Source organism: Chelonoidis abingdonii, chromosome 9, assembly GCF_003597395.2.
Source record: "Chelonoidis abingdonii isolate Lonesome George chromosome 9, CheloAbing_2.0, whole genome shotgun sequence".
Taxonomy (NCBI): domain Eukaryota; kingdom Metazoa; phylum Chordata; order Testudines; family Testudinidae; genus Chelonoidis; species Chelonoidis abingdonii.
Window position 1 is genome coordinate 52,416,678 of NC_133777.1, and position 20,305 is coordinate 52,436,982.

General features: G+C 45.6%; 1 protein-coding gene across 2 annotated transcripts in view; it reads right to left on the reverse strand.

Moving 5' to 3' along the window:
- The window catches only part of TLN2 (talin 2), a 245,794-nt gene that overhangs the window by 75,729 nt on the left and 149,760 nt on the right, over nucleotides 1-20,305 (reverse strand). For both annotated transcript variants that reach the window (XM_075069558.1, XM_075069557.1), the window contains exons 38-40: nucleotides 19,818-19,950; nucleotides 17,998-18,099; nucleotides 14,454-14,624 (exon numbers count right to left, since the gene is read on the reverse strand). In XM_075069558.1, coding sequence (XP_074925659.1) covers nucleotides 14,454-14,624; nucleotides 17,998-18,099; nucleotides 19,818-19,950 — 406 coding nt within the window. The remainder of the gene's footprint in view (nucleotides 1-14,453; nucleotides 14,625-17,997; nucleotides 18,100-19,817; nucleotides 19,951-20,305) is intronic.

Sequence of the window (20,305 nt, forward strand, 5' to 3'; positions counted from 1 at the left end):
GGTAGCTGTATGGGTCAAACATGCTTAATCTTTACTGATTATGTACCTGAGGAAAGCAATGGAGACCATTCAGCAGGGATAATTTTAAACATTTAGGACGCTGAAAACTGCATTGCTAAGGTCCCTGCCAGAAAGGAAGTAGGGCATTTAGTCTTTCAATATAGCCTGTTTACACACTCAACTTGAAAATCAGATTAAAGCATAAGCAGAAAGAAAAAATATTTTGCACATACTGGGTTTGGAAAGCATCCACACATGTGCAATTACTAAAGCACTAGGTAGGAATTCAGACTCTTGAGAGATTCTTTTCATAGCCATCTTTCTTGACACAGGTAATTAATCCAGAGTTCTGTAATCAAAAACCCTCACCTCATATGATTAGGGTCTACATCAACAAGCTCGTTTGCTATTCATTTGAACCATATAATCAGTGAAAACAGAAAATCCAGGCAGAAACACATTTTTGTTTTTACACAAAGAACACAAGAAAATAAGAGATGCTATGGGAAGGAGAACACACTCTCCTTTAATGTGGGCATTTCTAAATTTCATTTTTCTATAGAATCTCCAGCGCAGAGCAGGATTACATGCTTTTCAGTCACTTATAAATTAAAGAGAAAAGGAAGTTTTAAGGCAAGACTTACACAACAGAAGTGACTTTAGGTCAGATTTTGCTCAGTTACATTTATTATCATGTGATATCAGACTGGCCCAGTGTTTCACTTGTTTCAGATGGGTAAATATTTAGCATGTGCGTAATGTTTTCCACCTTTAAGTACTGCTGAAGCATTGACTACATTAATCCTCTCAATATCCTGCGAGGGAGGCATTACCCCAGTTTTAGAAGTGAAGGAGAGAGATGAAGTAACTTGCCCTGCATCACAGTGGTAAGAGCAAGAACAATCAAGAGTTCTTAGCTTCCGGGGTTCCTAAGACTACACCTCAAACATTTTAGCTAAAAATGATCGTTACACGAGCCATCCACCACTGCAGAGATAAATGGAAGAACCTAGAACTAGTGTGTTTGAGTTGAGAGAAAGTGGAGACATACAAGGTAACTTAAAATACAATTTAACATTGCCCTCTTACTTCTACTTTTCAGAGATGGCTAGGGAGACACTAAAAATCAATGAGGAATTTGAATTTAGTACCAATACAATCCTACAGCGAGATGTACAGTCAAGGGTGATGTGGGAAAGAATAAAGGCCAGAGCCAAAGATCACGCCAAGGTGTCTGGCCTTGGGAGCTAATTTAGATGTTTGAGGTAAAGTGAGTGAGAGAGAGAGCGTGCAACACACACAAAACCACACACAATCTTTTACCAAGGAGAAATTCAGTGAGAGTTTAAGTTATAGCCAGGAGTTGATAGAGTGAAGACAGCCAAGATAAAGCCAAGCCTCAAGCTAGCAACTAGGTGACCTAGAGGGCTAAAAGAAATATAGAAGAGAGCTGAGGATAAGGCCTGGAGAACTCCCCACACCCTGGAAGCTGTAAAGCTTCAACCAAAGGTGGAAGATGAGCAGTTAAAAGGTTTCAAACCAAGAGAGGGAGGGAAGGGGACAAAAATGATTCGTTGCTCAAGGTACCCAAGGTATATAGTATAGGCCACACTGAGGTCAAGTAGAGTTGATGAATATGCTTTAAATTATCTTGGTTCAAAACATCTTAGGTAATAGTCAGGGCAGGATAGGCAAAAGAAACATTTCAGAAAAACTCCTTACTAACCTCATTCTTCAACACTGTTGGATCATCTACTGCAGGAGTCTCAAACTCGGGGCCCGTGGAGTTATTTCCTGTGGCCTGCCACACGTGCTGACTTCGTGGGTGCTCCGGGGCTAGAGCACCCACAGGGAAAATTAGTGGATGCTCAGCACCCACTGGCAGCCAAGCTCCCCTCCCACACCTCCTCTGAGCACGCCGTGTCCATGGTCCTCCGCCTACCCCCTAGTGCTTCCCGCTGCCAATCAGCTGTTTGGCAGTGCTAGGACTTTCCAGGAGGGAGTGGGGAGGAGCGGGATGCAGCACGCTGAGGGGAGGATGCAGAGAAGAGGCAGGGCCAGGGTGGGGATTTGGGGAAGGGGTTGGAATAAGGGCAGAGAGGGGGCGGAGACTTTAGGGAAGGGGTTGGAATGGGGGTGGGAAGAGGCATGGGTGGGGCAGGGCCTATGGAAGGGGTGGAGTGGGGGTTTTGCAGTCTGTTACCAACCAGTTTTGAAGTTCTCAGCTATTCTGACGTGACATTGGTGTACAACTACAGAAAGGTATGTATCTCTGCTGTGCCAAGCATACTAGACCACTGTGATATCAGAGATAACTCAACCAATCACCACCCTTACTCAATAGCTAATTTGCATGCTACAATTTCATTGGTTGTATAAGGGAAACGTCACAGATGGTGGATTACTTGGCCCGACTGCCACACCCTTGTGCCTAGCTGCTACCTCACATATCAGCACAACCACGTACACAACAACACAACCAGCAAGTCCAAATACAGATAGCTCCTCACCCCAGTACACACCCTCATTTGCTACCAACACAAATCAACCAAAATCTCCCAGCACAACACAGCCCAGGCACAAATCAACACAGCTTCCCATCACAACACACAGTTGTCCACCCTCACTCATGCTTACCATAAACTTGAGTGGCTAAGTGGCAAGTCCTTTGCTAGTAAGCATATACTGGGCTACTGTGACAATGCAATAAAAGTCAGTAGAAAAATCACTGTAAGATGCTATACACATTTAAGGGTGTAGAAGAAAAGGTACATATTATATGAAAAACAGTACATGACCCTGTAATTAAAAGATTACATGGTAACACACAGTCTCAAAGGGGCAGAGAAAAAGTTGTGTGCGTAAAAGACGGTTACTCACCTTTGTAACTGTTGTTCTTCGAGACTTCGAGATGTGTTGCTCATATCCATTCCAGTTAGGTGTTTGCGCGCCGCGTGCACGTTCGTCGGAAGATTTTTACCCTAGGCACACTCGGTAGTCGGCAGGGCGCCCCCTGGAGTGGCGCCGCTATGGTGCAGATATATACCCCTGCCGACCCAGCCGCCTTTAGTTCCTTCTTGCCGGCTACTCCGACAGTGGGGAAGGAGGCGGGTGGTGGACATGATGAGCAATCAGATCTCGAAGAACAACAGTTACAAAGGTGAGTAACCGTCTTTTCTTCTTCGAGTGCTTGCTCATATCCATTCCAGTTAGGTGATTCCAAGCCTCATGTAGGCGGTGGGTCAGAGTGAAATATGCAGAATGCAAACTGCTGAGCCAAGGCTGCAGTATCCTGTGGCTGTTGAACCAGAGCGTTAATGCGAAGCAAGGGATGACGAGGACCATGGAGCTGCCGCGATAGATTCATGGGTAGGTACACGAGTCAGTAAGGCGGCAGATGAAGCCTGCGCCCTGTAGAACGCATGGTGATGTTGCTTTGGGGAAATGTGAGCCAAATCATAAACAAGTGCGGGTGCACGGCAGCACCAAGATGAGATCCTCTGAGAGGAAACAAGTAGGGTTTTTCAGCAGCTACTGCGACGAGAGTTGGGGCGAGTTACAAAACGGTTTGTCCGCTCGACCATAAATGCGAGCCGCTCCACAGATGTCAGGGAGTGCAATTGTTGTCCCATCGCGTTGAGTGTGGTGAACATGAAAGGCCGAAACCACCTTAGGGGAGAAAGCCAGATGTGGTTGTAACTGCACCTGGTTTTTGAACAGAATGAATGCAGAATCACCATAAGAGCCCTGAGCTCGAAGACTCGTCTGGCCGATGTAACGGCTACTAGGAAAGCTGTCTTCCAAGACAGGATAACAGCAAGCCGGTCGCTAACGGGTCGAATGGAAGAGACATAAGTCTGGGACCCAGTAGTGAGTCCAGGTTGGGCTGGGCGGCGTACCTAAGGGTGTATGCGCTGCAAGCCCTGGAGGAACCTCGAAACTATAGAGTATGAGAACAGAACGGACCACCTTAGCCTGGAAGGAAGGTAGAGATGGCTGCAAGTGTACCCTTGGCGATGACACCGCTAGGCCCTGCTGTTGCAGTGCAGATGGGTAGTCCAAAATAGGGGGGTCGAGACCCAGCAGGAGTAAGATTGAGCGTGTCGCCCCTGTAGGAGAAACGCTTCCACCTGGCCAGGTACGTTGACCAGGTTGAAGGCTTCCTGCTATCGTAATAGCACGTAGCGTCACCCATGAGGTGAAGAGACTGCATCCGGCGGCGAAGTATGCCGCAGTCCTGAGGTATGAGGTCTGGAGAGTGGCAGGGATTATGGGTAGGCTATTGACAGGCCGAGCAACGTGTCATATCAGCGCTGCCTCGAGCGCGGGAGTGAACATGACTGAATCACGCCCTGCCCCTGCGAACGTCTGAGCAGGACCCAAGGAACTGGGGAACGGTGGGAAGGCATAGAGGCGCTGGCCCTTCCACGGCATGAGACAGTGGTCCGAGATCGGTCCGGAGAGAGACCTTGCGAGAGCAGAACCTCGTTCATTCGTGTTCTCATGGTAAGCGAACAGGCCCATTTTGGGAAAATCCCCACTGCTGGCAACAGAAGCATGACAACAGGCAGGGCGAGCACTCATGAGACAGGAAAGACCTGCGAGTCAAAGCACCGAGGAGAAAAAGATGCTACCAGATTTTCAAGTGGGCTATGCAAAGGTCCAGAGACGGATGGCTCTTGCCAAAGGAGGAGGACCATGTCCCTTCAGGTTGTTTATATAGACATGGCCGTTGTGCTGCTGTAAACACTGAGACGCACACTGCCTCGCAGCTGCTCGGAACCCCTTTTACTGAGGTGAGCACTGCGTCGGAAGATGACGTATCCGTCATCAGGGACAGTGAGGGCTGTGGCGGGATAGAGCGGCATCCCTACCCCACCAGGGAGGGAGTTAGCCACAGTGTAGGAGCCTAGGGCACTCGAGGGAATGGTGACTATCGTGACCATTGGGCCCCTGTCCCGGCGGTAGGCCGACTGGAGCCAAAACTTGGAGAAGACAGAGGTAGAGCGTAACGTGTTTGGTTACAAACTAGCAGCACCATGGACCTGGGAGACCCAGACAAGGGCGAGCCAAGGTCGTCGGAAAGTTTGCCGACCTGGGATGATCGGTGCCATCGCTGAAACCGTGGCTGTGGTAAGCGGATCCGGCTAGCTCGGAGTCCAGGATAGCCCCTAGGAAGTCTACCTCTGCGTGGGACCAGAGTGATGTTTCCAGAGTGATCATCAGGCCTAGACATGTGAATAGGTCCCTGACGATGCCCACACGCCGAGTGACTTGCGTTGTGGAGTATCTCAGATAAGCCAATCGTCCAGATGCAGAAATGCAATGCAAGGTCGGCGGAGTGGGTGGCGCTACGGCCACACACTAGGTTAATGCCGGCGGGGCTGCAGAAAGCCCAACAGCAGGACGTAAACTGGAAGTATCGATGGTTGGCTTAGAAATGGAGGTATCTCCTGTGCGGATGGGAGATGGCAATGTGAAAGTACGCGTCTTTCATACCGAGGTGGCATACCAGTCTTCCATGATCTAAGGACAGGATATGGTTCCCAGGGATACCATGGTGGAACTTCAACCTTATAATAAACTGGTGAGTCCTCGTAGGTCTAGGATAGTCTGAGACCTCCATACAAGTCGGGATTACGGAATAAGGGAAGTAAGTGCCCCGTTCATCCATCAGCGTGTGACCCTCGTGTAAGAGGAATTGCGCCGAGAGGAGTCCCTGAAGAGGGACAGGTTGGAACAAAGTGGAGGTGGTACTCACACTCCACCATGTGAGGAACAGCGAACTGAGTTAACTGGGACATGCCAGAGGCAGAGGATGGGATCCCGCTTGAAACCAGTACGTAGCCCTCGGGCGCACCTTTGAAAGTTCTATCTGTGGCTAGGCTAGAGTGCGGCTGTGTGGCTGGGGACGGAAAGGCCTGCAGGGGTCGTCGGCGTACGCACGCCCAGGAAGCGCATTAGGACCCTGTTGCCTTCAGGCTTTGAGCCTGGGTTGATTTCCCCGCAAAGAGGCTTCACAACAAATGGTAAGTCGTGACAGGCCGGAAGTTTGAAACCTGAAGCCCGGAGATGCTCCTCATGGTAACGAGGCCTGAGAGAAGCTCTGGCCGCCTTTTCTCTTCCTCCAGAGAGCAATGAACCTTGGCGGGAAACTTGATGGAGAGCTCCAAACTTTATCCACCGTAATTCAGGTTTATGATTAGAGAGGCTAAGCAGGGCTTATTGATTTGCCACGCAGGGCTATAAGGCCCTTGCAGAATGCACCTTGCGCGAGTAGGGTCATTCGCCTAGCCCCCTCGATTTCGGGGCTGGCGCCTGTTGGCCATGCCGTTCCCTTTTTCTCAACCAACTGAATGACTAGTGAGCAGGGAGGATGGATGACGACAAGTAGTTGTACCCTCTGTAGAGCATCGGCAGTCGCCTGGATGGTCCGAATAAACAGGTCGGGCCCCTAGTGGGCAACCGCCGATAGAATGTGCACTACCGGGTCCCCTACCTCCGGACCTCCGTCCTGGAGCCCATTGAGTGTACCTTCCATAGGAGGTCCTGATGGGCTCTCAATTGTTTGGTAGGCACACTGAATCGCGGTCCTGAGCATAAGAGCTGGGCCGCGTGGGAAGACACTGATGCGCACCCGGCATGGCCATGGAGGTGCTGAAAACCATGGGCAGAGTCTGACTCTACCAGACCTTGCCCAGCTCGGCACCTGGACAGTACCGGAAGGCGCAGTGCGCTACGACGATCCGACCTGAGACCAGAGCGGGGCCGGGAGTGAACGACATCGAGGTTGGGAGCGGCTGCGGGAGCCACAGTGCCCATGCGGTGATGGGAGCCAGAACGGGCCGAGATTATCGGGTCGGTGAACGGGACACCGACTGTGCGGCGAGTGAGACGGTGCCGAGAGAGAACAGCATGGGATTGTAAGAGGCGTCGGGAGTGGGTAGTGCCGACGGACGTGGAGCGTCTGCAGGACCGTGATCATGAACGGTGCCACTCAGCTGCGCTGAACAGGTGGTCGATCAAGGTGGCCTGCCAAGAGACTATATTACCCGCCACGATGGTGCCGGGGGTTCAGGCAGAAAAAAACTCTGTCAGGGCAATGAGTCCCTCGCCGTTGAAATGTCTCCAGCGTGGAGGGAACAGTAAGCTCGACCACAGTGCGTACCGGGAGCTGTCAGGCACCGGATCGACGGCCCTTGGGGACCGGATCGCGTGCTGACGTCGCCAGTGCCTCAGCAGGTGTCGGATGCAGGCGATCCGGCTTAGACGGCTGTCTGTCTGCGGTGCTGTCGGACGGGAAAAGAGGCAGGAGCTCGACCCCGGTATACGCCGGGGAGCAGGCAGGGCACTGGATTCGACGGCCTTATGGGACGGATCGACGGTGACGACGTTGTCGGTGCCGCCGGCAGGTGTTGGTGCCGGGCAATCCAACTTAGATGAGTTTCTGGCTGCGGTGCCGTTGGCACGGAGCAGCAGGAGCAGGAGGCTCAACCACGGTGCGTGCGGGAGGCAGCCAGGCACTGGATGTCGACGGCCCTTGCCGGGCGGGATCGATGGTGCGGCGTTGTCGGTGCCGCGGTAGGTGTCGGTGCCGGTGCCGGGCAATCCAACTTAGATGAGTTCTCTGGCTGCGGTGCGTGGCATGGAAGCAGCCGGAGTAGGAGGCTCAACCACGGCACGTGCGGGGAGCGGCCAGGCACTGGATCGACAGCCCTTGCGGGACCGGATTGACGGTGCCGCATTGTCGTGTCGCGGCAGGTGTCGGTGCCAGGCAATCCAACTTAGATGAGCTCTCTGGCTGCGTGGCGTTGGCACGGAAAGCGCAGGAGCAGGGAGGGCTCAACCGGCACGTGCCGGGAGCGCCAGGCACTCGAGCGACGGCCCTTGTGGGACCGGGTCGACGGTTCCGGCGTTGTCGGGTGCTGCGGCAGGTGTGTGCCGGGTGATCCGATTAGACGAGCTCACGGGCTGCGGTGCAGTTGGCCGGAAGCAGGAGAGGAGCTCAACACGGCGAATGCCGGGGAGCAGGCAGGCACTGGAATCAACGGCCCGGCGGGACCGGAATCAACAGTGCCCGGTGTCCTCAGTGTCTGCTGCAGGTGTTGCGCCAGGTGATCCGACTGAAATGAGCTCTCTGGCTGCCTGCAGTTGGCACAGAAGCAGCAGGAGCCGGGAGCTCAACCATGGCATGTGCGGGAGCTGTCAGGCACTGGCAGGGAGTCGTGGGCTCGCAACCTCAGAGAGAGGGAGGTGTGTGCCGAGTCGACTTCGGTGCCAGTAATGGCCCGGTGCCGGAGGGGTCCGGTGCGAGGAGGCACTTCTGTCCGCCGAGTAGCCAGCGCTTGGGCAGATGTGGTGTGTTGCTCCCCACATATGAGAGTATGATACGAAGGCGGAGGGGAAGATGAAAGTGCGCTCGTTTTGTTCTAGGCTAAACGCCGCAAATCCGGGCCACTTAGCTGGAACTGCAGTCCCCGAGCAGTCCGTAAACAGTGAGTCGTTGATCGCTGTCAGCAACGGTCTATAGGTGTCCAATGCACCGGTTCTAGAAGCCGAGGCAGTACACGGGCATGGAGCTCACGGTCACTCGTCTGCGGGAGAGCGGCTACATCCCAGAACACCCGCTAACTATACTAAATTAAACTATGCCCTATGTAAGAAAACGCATAAGTAATACAAAAAGAAGGATATAACTATATATACAGGAACCTCACGAGTCGAGTAGCTAGGGAAGCGGAGGTCAGCTAAGCTGCGCTCCACTGTTCCAACGACCGACACGGGCGGTAAGAAGGAACTGAAGGGCGGCTGGGTCGGCAGGGGTATATATCTGGCACCATAGTGGCGCCACTCCAGGGGGCGCCCTGCCAACCCACCGAGTGTTGCTAGGGTAAAAATCTTCCGACGAACGTGCACGCGGCGCGCACACACCTAACTGTAATGGATATGAGCAAGCACTCGAAGAAGAACCCTAATTTTGGCACGCGTGCTTAACTGTGCAGCCTTAACATTCTCTTAGTGTAGTTTTTTGTATGGAATGTGGTACAATTTGCAAGCAACACTGAGAATGGTTTCATCTCAGGATATCAAACCTAATATTGATGCTCTGGTTGATGCAAAACGCTGCCAGCTAAATGGCCAAAAATGAAATGACTGTCAAAATGAGCACTGACTTTTCGCATTACAGTTTTAAAAAAGTGAATAGATCGACTTTTAATAGCAGACTATATTACTCTTCATTTTTTACTATACTTTTGTATCGTTGTATGAAAAAGTTTCAGTGATGCGGCACTCGGGCCAATGTACTAGTCCTCATGTGGCCCTTGTGGTGATTTGAGTTTGAGATCCCTGATCTACTGCTTTCAAAAATGTGACTGACAAATTAAGAAAATGAGAGCAATTCATTATTAGGTTGAATAAAAGTATGTTATAACAGTTCAGCATGTTTTAGAAACAGTATTAACTAGGCTGAATGTGCTTTGGACCAGATTATTGTTAGAACTCAAAAAAGACTCAAAATTTGAACTACAAAAAAGGGACTACAATTCCCTGACCAGCTACTTCGACCAGCTCTACTTAATATAGTGTATCAGATGAGTAATTCACACAACCCATCGCTATTATAAACAGCTTAATGTATATGCTTGTGATGAGGCATAGCAATATGCCTGTGGATCTACTGCTAATACAGGGACCAACGGGAATGAGTTAGTCTTTCTTGGCCATGCAATTCTTTCAGCTGAATCCACATTATTTTTTTTCTCTTCAGTTTGAGATATTTTCCAGAGTCCTGTACATCTTGAATTTTCAACTCTCCCAACCCAAACATACTAGTTGAAGCTGGCAGAAATACCAATACCTCCTTACAAAGCACATATAAATGAACTGTGCTCTCATCTCCTCTTCATGCACACTCTTAACTCCTGGGAAAGCTAATGGCACTGGTAAAAATGTTTCAAGGGAAAATATAGCCCTCCACTTCCCCCAAACAGCCCAAAGATAATGAAGCAATTTCTTTTACATAAAGGGAATAAGGTGACAAAATTTGATTTTTGAACGCAAGCAGCATAGCTCAGATGATTTGGTTAAGTCCAGTGAGAAGCTTCATGCATATGTAGTCAGCCTTCAACCTCCACCATTTCCCTTTGCATTTTCACTGGTATCATCTTCCTTCCTGTGCTTCAGCTATCTTTAGGCAAACCTTCAGTGACAGATACATCCAGGTATTGTGCACACTGAAGAGATTTAGCATCTTGTAGGGATATGAAACAACTAAAAATATATAAAATGTAAAGCTGGAAGCACTGCTTGGTTTGAATGAATCATCAGGCAGCAGTTCCTTATTTATTACATTTGCTCCTCCTCTGTATTTCATTTCAGTGACGCAACAAGCTTCAGAAAAGATTTCCTTGTCAAGCATCTTCAGAACAGATGGAACCATCTTTGTTCACTCTACTATACAAATGTAAACTGAGCAGCCAAGCACAGGCAGCAGAAAGGATAAACAATGGCTGCACTGATCAGAAGTCTTTTCCAGGCTACACAATAGACGTGTATGTGTGGCAAAGTGAAGTATAAAAGCCTATGTATGCAAGTATTGGCTCACCTGGAGGCACTGCATGGGATATGCTCAAGCTAATGCAGTACTTTTTTAAGCATTAAGATCTAAATTAACTCTTGCAGGAGTCCTTAAATATCAGCGCTGATGCTCCTTGGTATTGCCAACAATCGAGGATACAGCATTTGTATTTGCCTATCATCTCTGCCCTATATCCTAGGTCTGTGATACTGCATTATTTGATGTCAATAATGATGCCTAATTTATTAATCAAGAAGAAGTAGAGGATGGGAATGAAGGAAGGCAGTGTTTACTGAACAAAATGAGGCAATAGGCAATCAGAGCAAGCCCAACAGAAGAAACAAGTCAACAGGCAATTATGCTCACTACCAAATTTTAGAACACACTGTGGGATTTAGATAACATAAGCTGAAACATACAATCACCATCTGATTTATTTAAATACCATACGGTTGTTGCACTTTTTTTTTTTTTGAAGTACTATGAGCAATTCAGATTGCATGAATGTGGAGTGAGTGTAGATGGGACAAAAGTGTTAGGATTAAATTATGCAACTGCAGTTGCTCTGAAAGAAGAGCTGGTAGCAGACAAACCTGAGGACACCAACTGGATTCAGTCAACTTCTGAAGTCTCACTGAGAAAACATTCTGAGAGGTGTGCTCAAGAGCCTAAAACTCGACAGTGCAAGGAAAGAAGACTTATATGCGGACAGAATGGCTCCATGGAATGGAAATGCCATAGGGAGCTCTCACCTCAATGCCTTTGTTCAGAGACCAGTTCAGACTGGAAATGGATATTTAGATGCCTCCATTAAATCACTCTGCAGGTGTCAATGACCTTTTGTGGATTCATCCAGAAAGGGTCACCTGACAGACAATGGGTATTAGCAAACCCAAGGCCCATCCTATTCTGCATTACACTGGAAGAACCCCCCCACATCACCACCACCACTGCTATGGGATCATTGCCTCCAACAGACAATGGCACCACCATTGCTCAGCCCAAAAGGCAAGTATCTGTGGAGGCTAGTGTCCACCATGAAGTAACATTGGTCCCATGTCATTTGAGAGGTCTTCCTGAAGTATGGTATTCCTGAGGGAATTCCGTGCCAAAAAAATAAACATTATGCACACAATATTTTAAAATTCTGCAAAATTTTATTTGTCAAACAAATGTGGAGGCTCCAGCCTGGCACTGGGGAGCACAGGCCACTGGCTGCAGAGGTGGGAGATCACTGTGCAGTTCCCCCCCAACAGACATAGACTCAGCAGTGAGGCTGCACCCAACCCTGACACAGCACAAGGACTGGGCCTGCCCCAGAAACATCCCAGGGCCCTGCCTCTCTGTGACAGGTGCACCAAGTGTGGGCAGGCAGGCTCAGCAAGGCAGGATCCAAGTGTGGAGGGGCTTAGTGGTGGTGGGGGATCCAGGTGTGGGTTGAGAGGGTTTTGTGTGGGGCAATCTGGGCGTGGGAGGCTCAGTGGGGAATCCAGGTGGCGGGGGGAGGGGGAGATCTGGATGCACAGGGGCTTGTTGGAAAGTTCTGGGTGCAATGGTAATGGGATTCTGCAGGGGGGTCCATCCAGGTGAAGGTGGTTGGGGCTCAGTGAGGAGGGGTCTGCGTGTGGGGAGTTCAGTGGAGGGGGTCCAGATGCTGGGGAAGTGGGGCTCATTGAGGTGGGGATCCAGGTGCAGTTGGTTGGGACTTGGTAGGGTGGAGATCCAGGTGGCTTGTTAGGGTAGTCAGGTACAGGGGGAGTGGGGCTCTGGTGCAGGGGGGAAGTAAGGCTCGCTGGGAGGGTCTGGGTATGAGGGAGTCTGGATGCACAGGGGTTGGGCAGATGGAGAAGTAGCTCCCTGTACAGTGATCTCTCCCCCTGCAGCTGAGAACCTATGGATGCAGGAAGCACAGGGTGGAGGGAGGGCGGAAGGGAATTTGCAGAACTTCCTACAGCCTGGGAAGAAACCTGGGGGTAGGTCTGATGCGGCCCTGGATGCTGTGCAGGGGAAGAGAATCCGGTCCTCCCCAGCCCAGCCAGGACTCCATATAAGGAACCTGAACCAGAATTCACTGAAATCAAAGAGAATCCTTCTGTTGACTTCAATGAGTTTTGGCTCAGATACAAAGGAAATCTTTTTGCACCTGACCATCTCAACATGGGTATTAGTGTGTTAGCCTGTGTGTAAGGTAGATACATTGTTCTAAACCCATCAGCCCTATCACCATTTGAAAGCCTCAGAGATCAAAAACAATTTACACGCACCAGTTAGGCAATATCTACATGGAATACTTCCTAAACCATATGCAGAACACAGCATGGAAATGCAAACCCTTCATGAGGCTGGAAAGAAGCAGCTGATCAAAGAAGGCAGCACACAACCGAAAGAACATCAGAGGCAGAAGGTAAAAATACAAGTTATTTTGGCCAAAGATATGCTCTTGCAATCAGTACCCAGGAATCTCAAAGCCAACAAGACTGGCTTTTAAGGTCTTGAGCATACTGTGTCCCATGCTCCCACACACCCTCAAGCATAAACTACAGGCAGTCCTCAACTTTACAACGTTCAACTTACGACGAACGGCATTTATGACATTTCTGAACTGGCACCCTGACTCCATTTATGACAATTGGTTTTGACTTTACGCTGCTCGGTCCCACAATGGAGTGGATTGAGGTTCCGAGTTACAACATAATTTTCAGGAACCAATTGTGTTATAAGTCCGAGGACTGTCTGTACAGTAAAGAGTATTTTACTGACTATTCAAAAGGATGGGCTGAACTGACCCTGTCAGGATTCAAAGGATTCAAATTAAGTGTTCCAAACCTGGTGCTTGTATCTCGAAGCCAACCCTTCTCCCTGCCCTGTTAAGCCCAAAAGCACCTTCACACAACATGCAATCCCTGTTTTGTTCAGGGATCTTGTTACGCAATAAGATTTTTTAAATTATATTTTCAATCAAATGAGAGAGAAAGTACACAATGATAATTTGTGTCCTTCCTGTTTGTGTCAGCTTCTGTAAATCAGTAGTGACAGGCTGTAGAATTAGTAACTCCAACACTAGAAAACTGGAGGCATGTTTTAGTTCATGTATTGAGCAAGCATTGTTATAATCTAATCACTTTTAAATTAAATGGACATTATATTTGGCCCTGTTACTATGTATTCTTTATTTCCTGATCCTTAAAAAAGTACTTAAAGTTTTTTCCAGATACTTGGGGAGCCATTTTATAATCAAGTTATTCCTTTTCTTCTAACAAAAACATAAATGAGGCAAAATCTTTGAGTTACTCATCAGTTCAGCTAACATCTAATGTGTGAAAGACTTCTTGGCTATACATTTTTCTGGAGGTCTTAATATACTGTTATATATTACAAGAGCTTTGCAAAGCCCAAATGCCTGGAAAGCCTGCACAAAATTCTATTTGCCTGTCCTTTACCAAGACAATTATGGCAGTAATTAAATAAATTAATGACACTTAAAGCCAGGCTAGTATACATGAAAGATGAATGCTTAATTTATATACAAGCATTTTTCTATATCATATGTAACTAAAACTCTGTGTGCATGCTTAGAATATTATTCATAATACTTCACACAGCAGTCAGAATATAGTTTTCCCCTAGTAATCTTAGCTTGCCTCTATTTTTCACAACTGAAAGGAAAACAACAAAGACTTAAATTCTTAGGAAAACAACAAACTTGCAGAAGGGCTAATCTGCGAGTCACCATATGAGAAAATAAAATATCTGATAATCAACATACAATCCTATTGTCCACTGCTACTTTCTAGATTCCACTCTACCACAGCAGGATTCATTTCACATGACTGTTTCTAATGACCGCTCCCATTTCATTACACACTTACTATACCTTGGGATTTCCTCCTCCTTCTTTGGCTGCATACAGCATCTGGAGGGCAGATTCTGCTAGTGTCTTTGTCTGGTCCAGGACAGTCATCTGTTGCTGATGATCTAGCATCTTGGATGCCACACCAACTGCAGCTAAAATCAGGGGTTCAAAGTAACTTGCCAGTTGCGTAACCTAAGACAACAGAGATGATGAAATGCTTGTGATCCAGTTTCCGAGAGGAGACAACATCCCTCTCTAATTAAGATCTCTAGCTGCTCTTTGACCATAATTTGAATAGCACACCTTCATAATGCTTCAAATTAGCATGAAATATAGCTCATTCTAATGTCTACCTAAGCTATTCCATCTCTTCTTCAGCTGTGAACGCTGCAATATAGCAATGCTTCTCTCTCAGATGTTCTCAACTTTGCGTGTGAGACTCTGACGTCGGATCCAATTGTTTTCAAAACTGACATGGAAGTCAGACAGTACTTAAGGGCATAAATGAAGACAGTCTCCTCCACCACATGGGGAAGGATCTGTAATTAAACGCTGGAATTTCTCATCTTTGGTTGCAGACAACAGAAAACAGAGTAGAATGTATTGCACCTGGAACTTCAGAAGAGATTAATTTGATCTCAGATAGACAGTCTGTATTTTGAACCTTTCGGACAGTTACTGTCTCTATGAAGGAACAAACAAATTTCTCTGAAAGGCTCATTTAAATCTAATCCCAAAAAAGATCTGAATAATTTAGAAACATTTTTGAAGATGCTACATTTTGCTGAAGGGTTAATATTGCCTCAGAATATAGTCTGCTGTTCTACCACAAATAAGCAGGTCTGTAAGGGGGTGAAGTGGCCACATCACACGTGTACACTCTTAAGATAGTAAGCTTCAAGAGATTCAAGAATGTAACAGGTATAGCAGAGTGGATTAGGTAGAGAGAGAGGTGGTTCTTATAAATAACATTTAAATGGAAGAATAAACAGTTTCTCAACTGACTAACAAAAACAGTTTGACAGAAGTTGTCCAACAGAGGTTAAACGAAATCAACACTTCGTATATATTTCATTGCAGTACCTCAAGACCAATTGCACCAGGGATTTATTCTGAGCTACCTTATTCTGACTTTTTTCCTGTACTGAGAGGTTCTTCAAAACCTCATGTAGTCTCATCTTTTCCCCAAGTTACTCAATTAATTCATTGTTATGCTGCCGAAGACCTACCACTACTGGCTGACACACAACTCAACCAAAGCAAATAAGAACAACATAAAATGAAAATTAAACAAACTGGGGGTTGCGAGGTTATTATGTGGGGGTCACAAGCTGTCAGCCTCCACACTCCCAAACCCTGCTTTGCCTCCAGCATTTATAATAGCCTTAATTTTTTTTTTTTTAAAAGGTGTTTTTAATTTATAAGGGGGTCTCACTCAGAGGCTTGCTGTGTGAAAGGGATGACCAATACAAAAGTTTGAGAACCAATACAACATGATTGGTCTTGGTTCCACTCTAGAAGTAAGCCAGAAGGAGCAGGCTTTAAATCTCCTAAAAGATTAAAATATTCTGAGGCCAGTCTGACCTCCTCTGAAACAGACACGATAGGACTTTGCTAAATTAATTCCTGTTGAGATAGAATCTCTCTTTTAGAAAAATATCCTATTTTGATTTAAAAATTGCCTGTTATGTAGAATCTATCACAGCTGTTGGCAAGGAAGTCAGTACCACTTTGGACCTGCTTACTTCAAGGTAAGACATCACAACACACATAAATAGCAATCCATTGTGCACTGCTGAAACAGCATGTAGAATATAGCACAGTTCTGCTGTCCTTTACAGAAATGGAAAGACATTAAAGTGAAAGAACTTCTCAGAAGAGCTATAAAAATGATTAAGTTTCTGTAATGAGTGGCTTAGGGGGAAAAATCAGTAGTACATAAAAACATAACATAGCTAAAAAGATGTTTACGTCTAGTTCACTAAAACATTGATTAAATGGATAATGGTCAACTAATATTTGACGCCTGGAAACATCCAAGTAATTCCTCTTCCTTATTCTGCTTACAAAAACAAACAAGAATCAGGATCAAACTAAAGAAATTTAGGCCAAATATCAAGGGAGACTTCCTAAATGTGAGATCTATTAAATGGTGGCAAAGTCTTTCAAAGGAAGTGGTGGAAACAGTATCACTTTATTCATTTAAAACAGTGGACATTCCCATATAGAGAATAGCTGGTTTATTTGGTATATGAAGAATGACCATGCATGGGCAAGAGGGTGGAGATGACCATTTAATATTACACATCTTTTCCATCTAGATCAGTCATGCTCAGACTGTGGCTCTCTAATGTGTCTCCTATGGCTCTTTGGAGCACATGATATCAAACCGCTGTGATTTAATTAACCAATCTAAGTTATTAACCAATCAGGATTAGTATCTTATTAACCAACTGTAGGCTTGACATACTTTCTCAGTCATTTTGCTGTGAGAATTTTATATATCTAAAAATCTAAATATTTCCCCAGTCAGACTGTTTAAATATGAATGTATAATACTTTAGTAAATGAAACAATAAATTCACTCCATGCTTCTTTTACAGTTAAATACATTTGGCAATTTTTAAATTGATACAAGTTGTATTGGCCTTTCAGTAACTCACCCATGACTAGACTTCTAAAGGAAAATTTGGCAGGGCACCAAGAGTTTAAAAGAGGTAAGCTACTGAAGCTTGAAAATCAGCTGCACAACATGTCCTTTTTACATCTTAGGTTTTTTATACCGTACATCTGTACTGATATTTTAACACTGATTAGCACTGTTGAGCTTTTACTAGTAATGTCAAAGACCAATTTAACTCCTCCTCCCCTTACCGTGGATTGACATACCACCTTTTAATGATTCCACCTCCCAAGTACCTGCATAGTTGATATATTAATCTAAAAATAGGCATTTTTGCAATTAAGCAAGTATTAATGCAATAGACTGAGGTCTTCAACATATAATTAGACATGTTTAAATAAGTCCTAAAACACCTAGCTATATATTAAACAGGAAAAGCACTCAATACTCACAGTTTTAGGGATATAAAGAAGCAGACATTTTAAAAAGCATCATTAAAATCCAAAATGAAAAGAATGAAAAGGACGTTTTTTAAAATGAAATAATTACTTAAAAAAGCACTTAAACTTATAAAAACCCTAAAAATTCAGAATTAACTCCAAAGATCAGTCCTCAATTCACTCTCATGTAGCCAGGAATTGAAGCTATTAGGTTGTGTATTGAAGTAGCCCAAGGACAGTGAGCAATCTTGCATGTCCTGTACTTCGCAATAATTAGGCAAATAAGTTCAAACAATTTTTGCCTCTGATTTATATTTTCTGCCTTTAGGAATCCAAGATCTTTCCCCCAACCCATATTTCCCTGTACATTTTTAGTGTAATGTGAATTAAGCTTACAACACACTGTAGCATCTACCATTGTCTCATTACTGACACACAGACAATTCCATACACTCAAAGGAATCAGGACTTTAGAAATTACAATAAATACAGGACGAAATACCTTGTGTCCCAGCTGAGCTGCCTCTCCCCGAGCTGCTGTTGCTATGGGATCAATAAGGTGCCCAATTTCCTGAACAACTGATGTCAACTGCTCCTGTAAAGCCTAACAAAAAGAGACATTGTCAGTTCTTTCCACAGCAATTCATTCACTGAGCCACACTATTTCACAAGATACGCTCATGCCAGCTGAACTGCAAAGAACTCTGTCAAACCACATTCAACGGTATAAAGAGCAGATGCAAACTAGTAAGTATTATTTACATGCTTGTCCATTTCTCCACATTTATCTTCCCCTCTTCCAGGGTGCCCTGACAGAGGCTGTTTGCTGTACATAACCATGAGGCAAGGTGAAAAAAAAGCTCCTTCCAGCTCTAGCTTGCACTGCCTGTTCCTCCATTCACTTCTTGCTCCAGTAGTAACATGACAAGTGATGCTATTGGTGCCTTCGATTTAATGACATTAGACTGCTCAAAAAAATCACCAGGACAGCTGAGCTAAACACGAATCAGCACTTTCAAGGCAACAGTGCAGCACAAAGAGGAAAAGTTTTAATTGTGGACTCCATATACATTGATATGAAAGGAAATGGAAAAATAAGTAATCTCCAAGTAGGAGATATGGACTGGTCTCCAAAATACGGTAGTGGAGACATATGGATAAAGAAGGACAGGTGTTAGAAATGTCAATACTAGAACTATTTCCCTCTAGTTCAAAGGCAATTAATGCCTTGGTAGCCAGGATTTAGCTCACCCTGCAAAAAAAAAAGAAATAAAACAGCATCTTTATGATTTGCTTTATTTACATATTACTTTAAAAAAGACTTGGTCGCTTGAGTAGTGCTTATCCAAACTTCTAAACACTATTAGCAAGGTGCAAAACAGGATGGACATTTTTAACAAGAAGAAAGAGGAATTAAGTTGTTAAAAAAAAACAAAACAAAACCAAAAACCCCTCAAACCCACTTTTGTGGTAACTTTATGCACTTTTATTTCTTATGAGCCACTCCAGGAAGATGAAAGTTTTAGTGGTGTATCTAGCATTGCTGCTTAGCTTGAAAATAAACAACCACTCACATGTGCAAATGCGAGAGGGCAAATTTGAGAGAGAAGAACTTCATACCGATTTCATTAAAATTGGAAGCAACTGTAAAGCTGTTTTGTGTAGGAGACGGGGAGAGTGATAACATTTACTATTAAGGAGAAACTTTACTTAAAATATGAAGTTTATCACTCAAAGTGCTTACTACATGCTATGAGTAATTATTAGTAGCTTTTCTCTCACGAATATATTGAACACTTGCAATGTGGAATGCTTAGCGTGGGACTGTGCTGTCTGCTGTCCAATTTATTCTAGCAGTTGATCAGTGTATGATATCTTAGTATTAAGGCACAAAAGCAAATATGCAAAAATGACGTCCCTCAGACCTGCTCTGATGAGCTGCTAAAATTGCATCTAGTCATCCACCCTTAACAAAACACTCATTTAATCTGCATTTCTGGTTCCCTTGCTTTTTCCCCCATCGTACAATCTTATATACAAGTTAAGGAAGCTCCATTCCCCAATAGACAAATGTCAATGTCATTCCAAATTTCATTTTGCCTCACTACTTTCCCTATCATAAAGCCCTATTAACACCACCATTAAACACCTCAGGTTAGGCCAGAAATCAATCTCCCCATGAACAAATTTGCGGATTTGCTGTAAGAGCATTCTAATGGGAAAAATAGTTCCTAGTTCCAATGTTTTCCTTCTGACATGAAGAAGAGCAAAAGACAAGTAGGAGTGCTTCGTTTTACTCAGTTACAGTGCAGTCTGCCTTACCTCAACTGAGATGTCATCCCTTGTGGCCAAGTTCTGACTGACTGCTGCAAGGGAAGCTTGCTCAATATCTCTAATACATCTATTGATTCCATCAATGGAGTAATCACACTCTCTCTGGCCAGGGGCTTTGTCCCTGAAACAAAAGAAGATATGGTAATTTAAGGTTGAAGCAGGTCCTCATTCATGAATTCACACACAAATGTATTTCATTAATAGACAATACATGAGGCAAGTGGGGCAGCAAGAAAGAGAACTAGGTTTGTTGTACTAATAAGGGTTTGAGACACAAAAGCTGAGATATTCTGGATGTTTTGTGGCATGTAAGCCCTAGGGATGAGGCAAGAAAAGGGAGCCTTTAATGAAGCAGAACCATGATACTCTCCCAGGTGAATAAGTAGCTGCATTAGCCACCTCAGAAAAGAGCCCTCCTAAGGTGCCCATGGCAGAGGACTTGAAAAAGCAGGACTTTAGGAGCAACTGAGACCGAT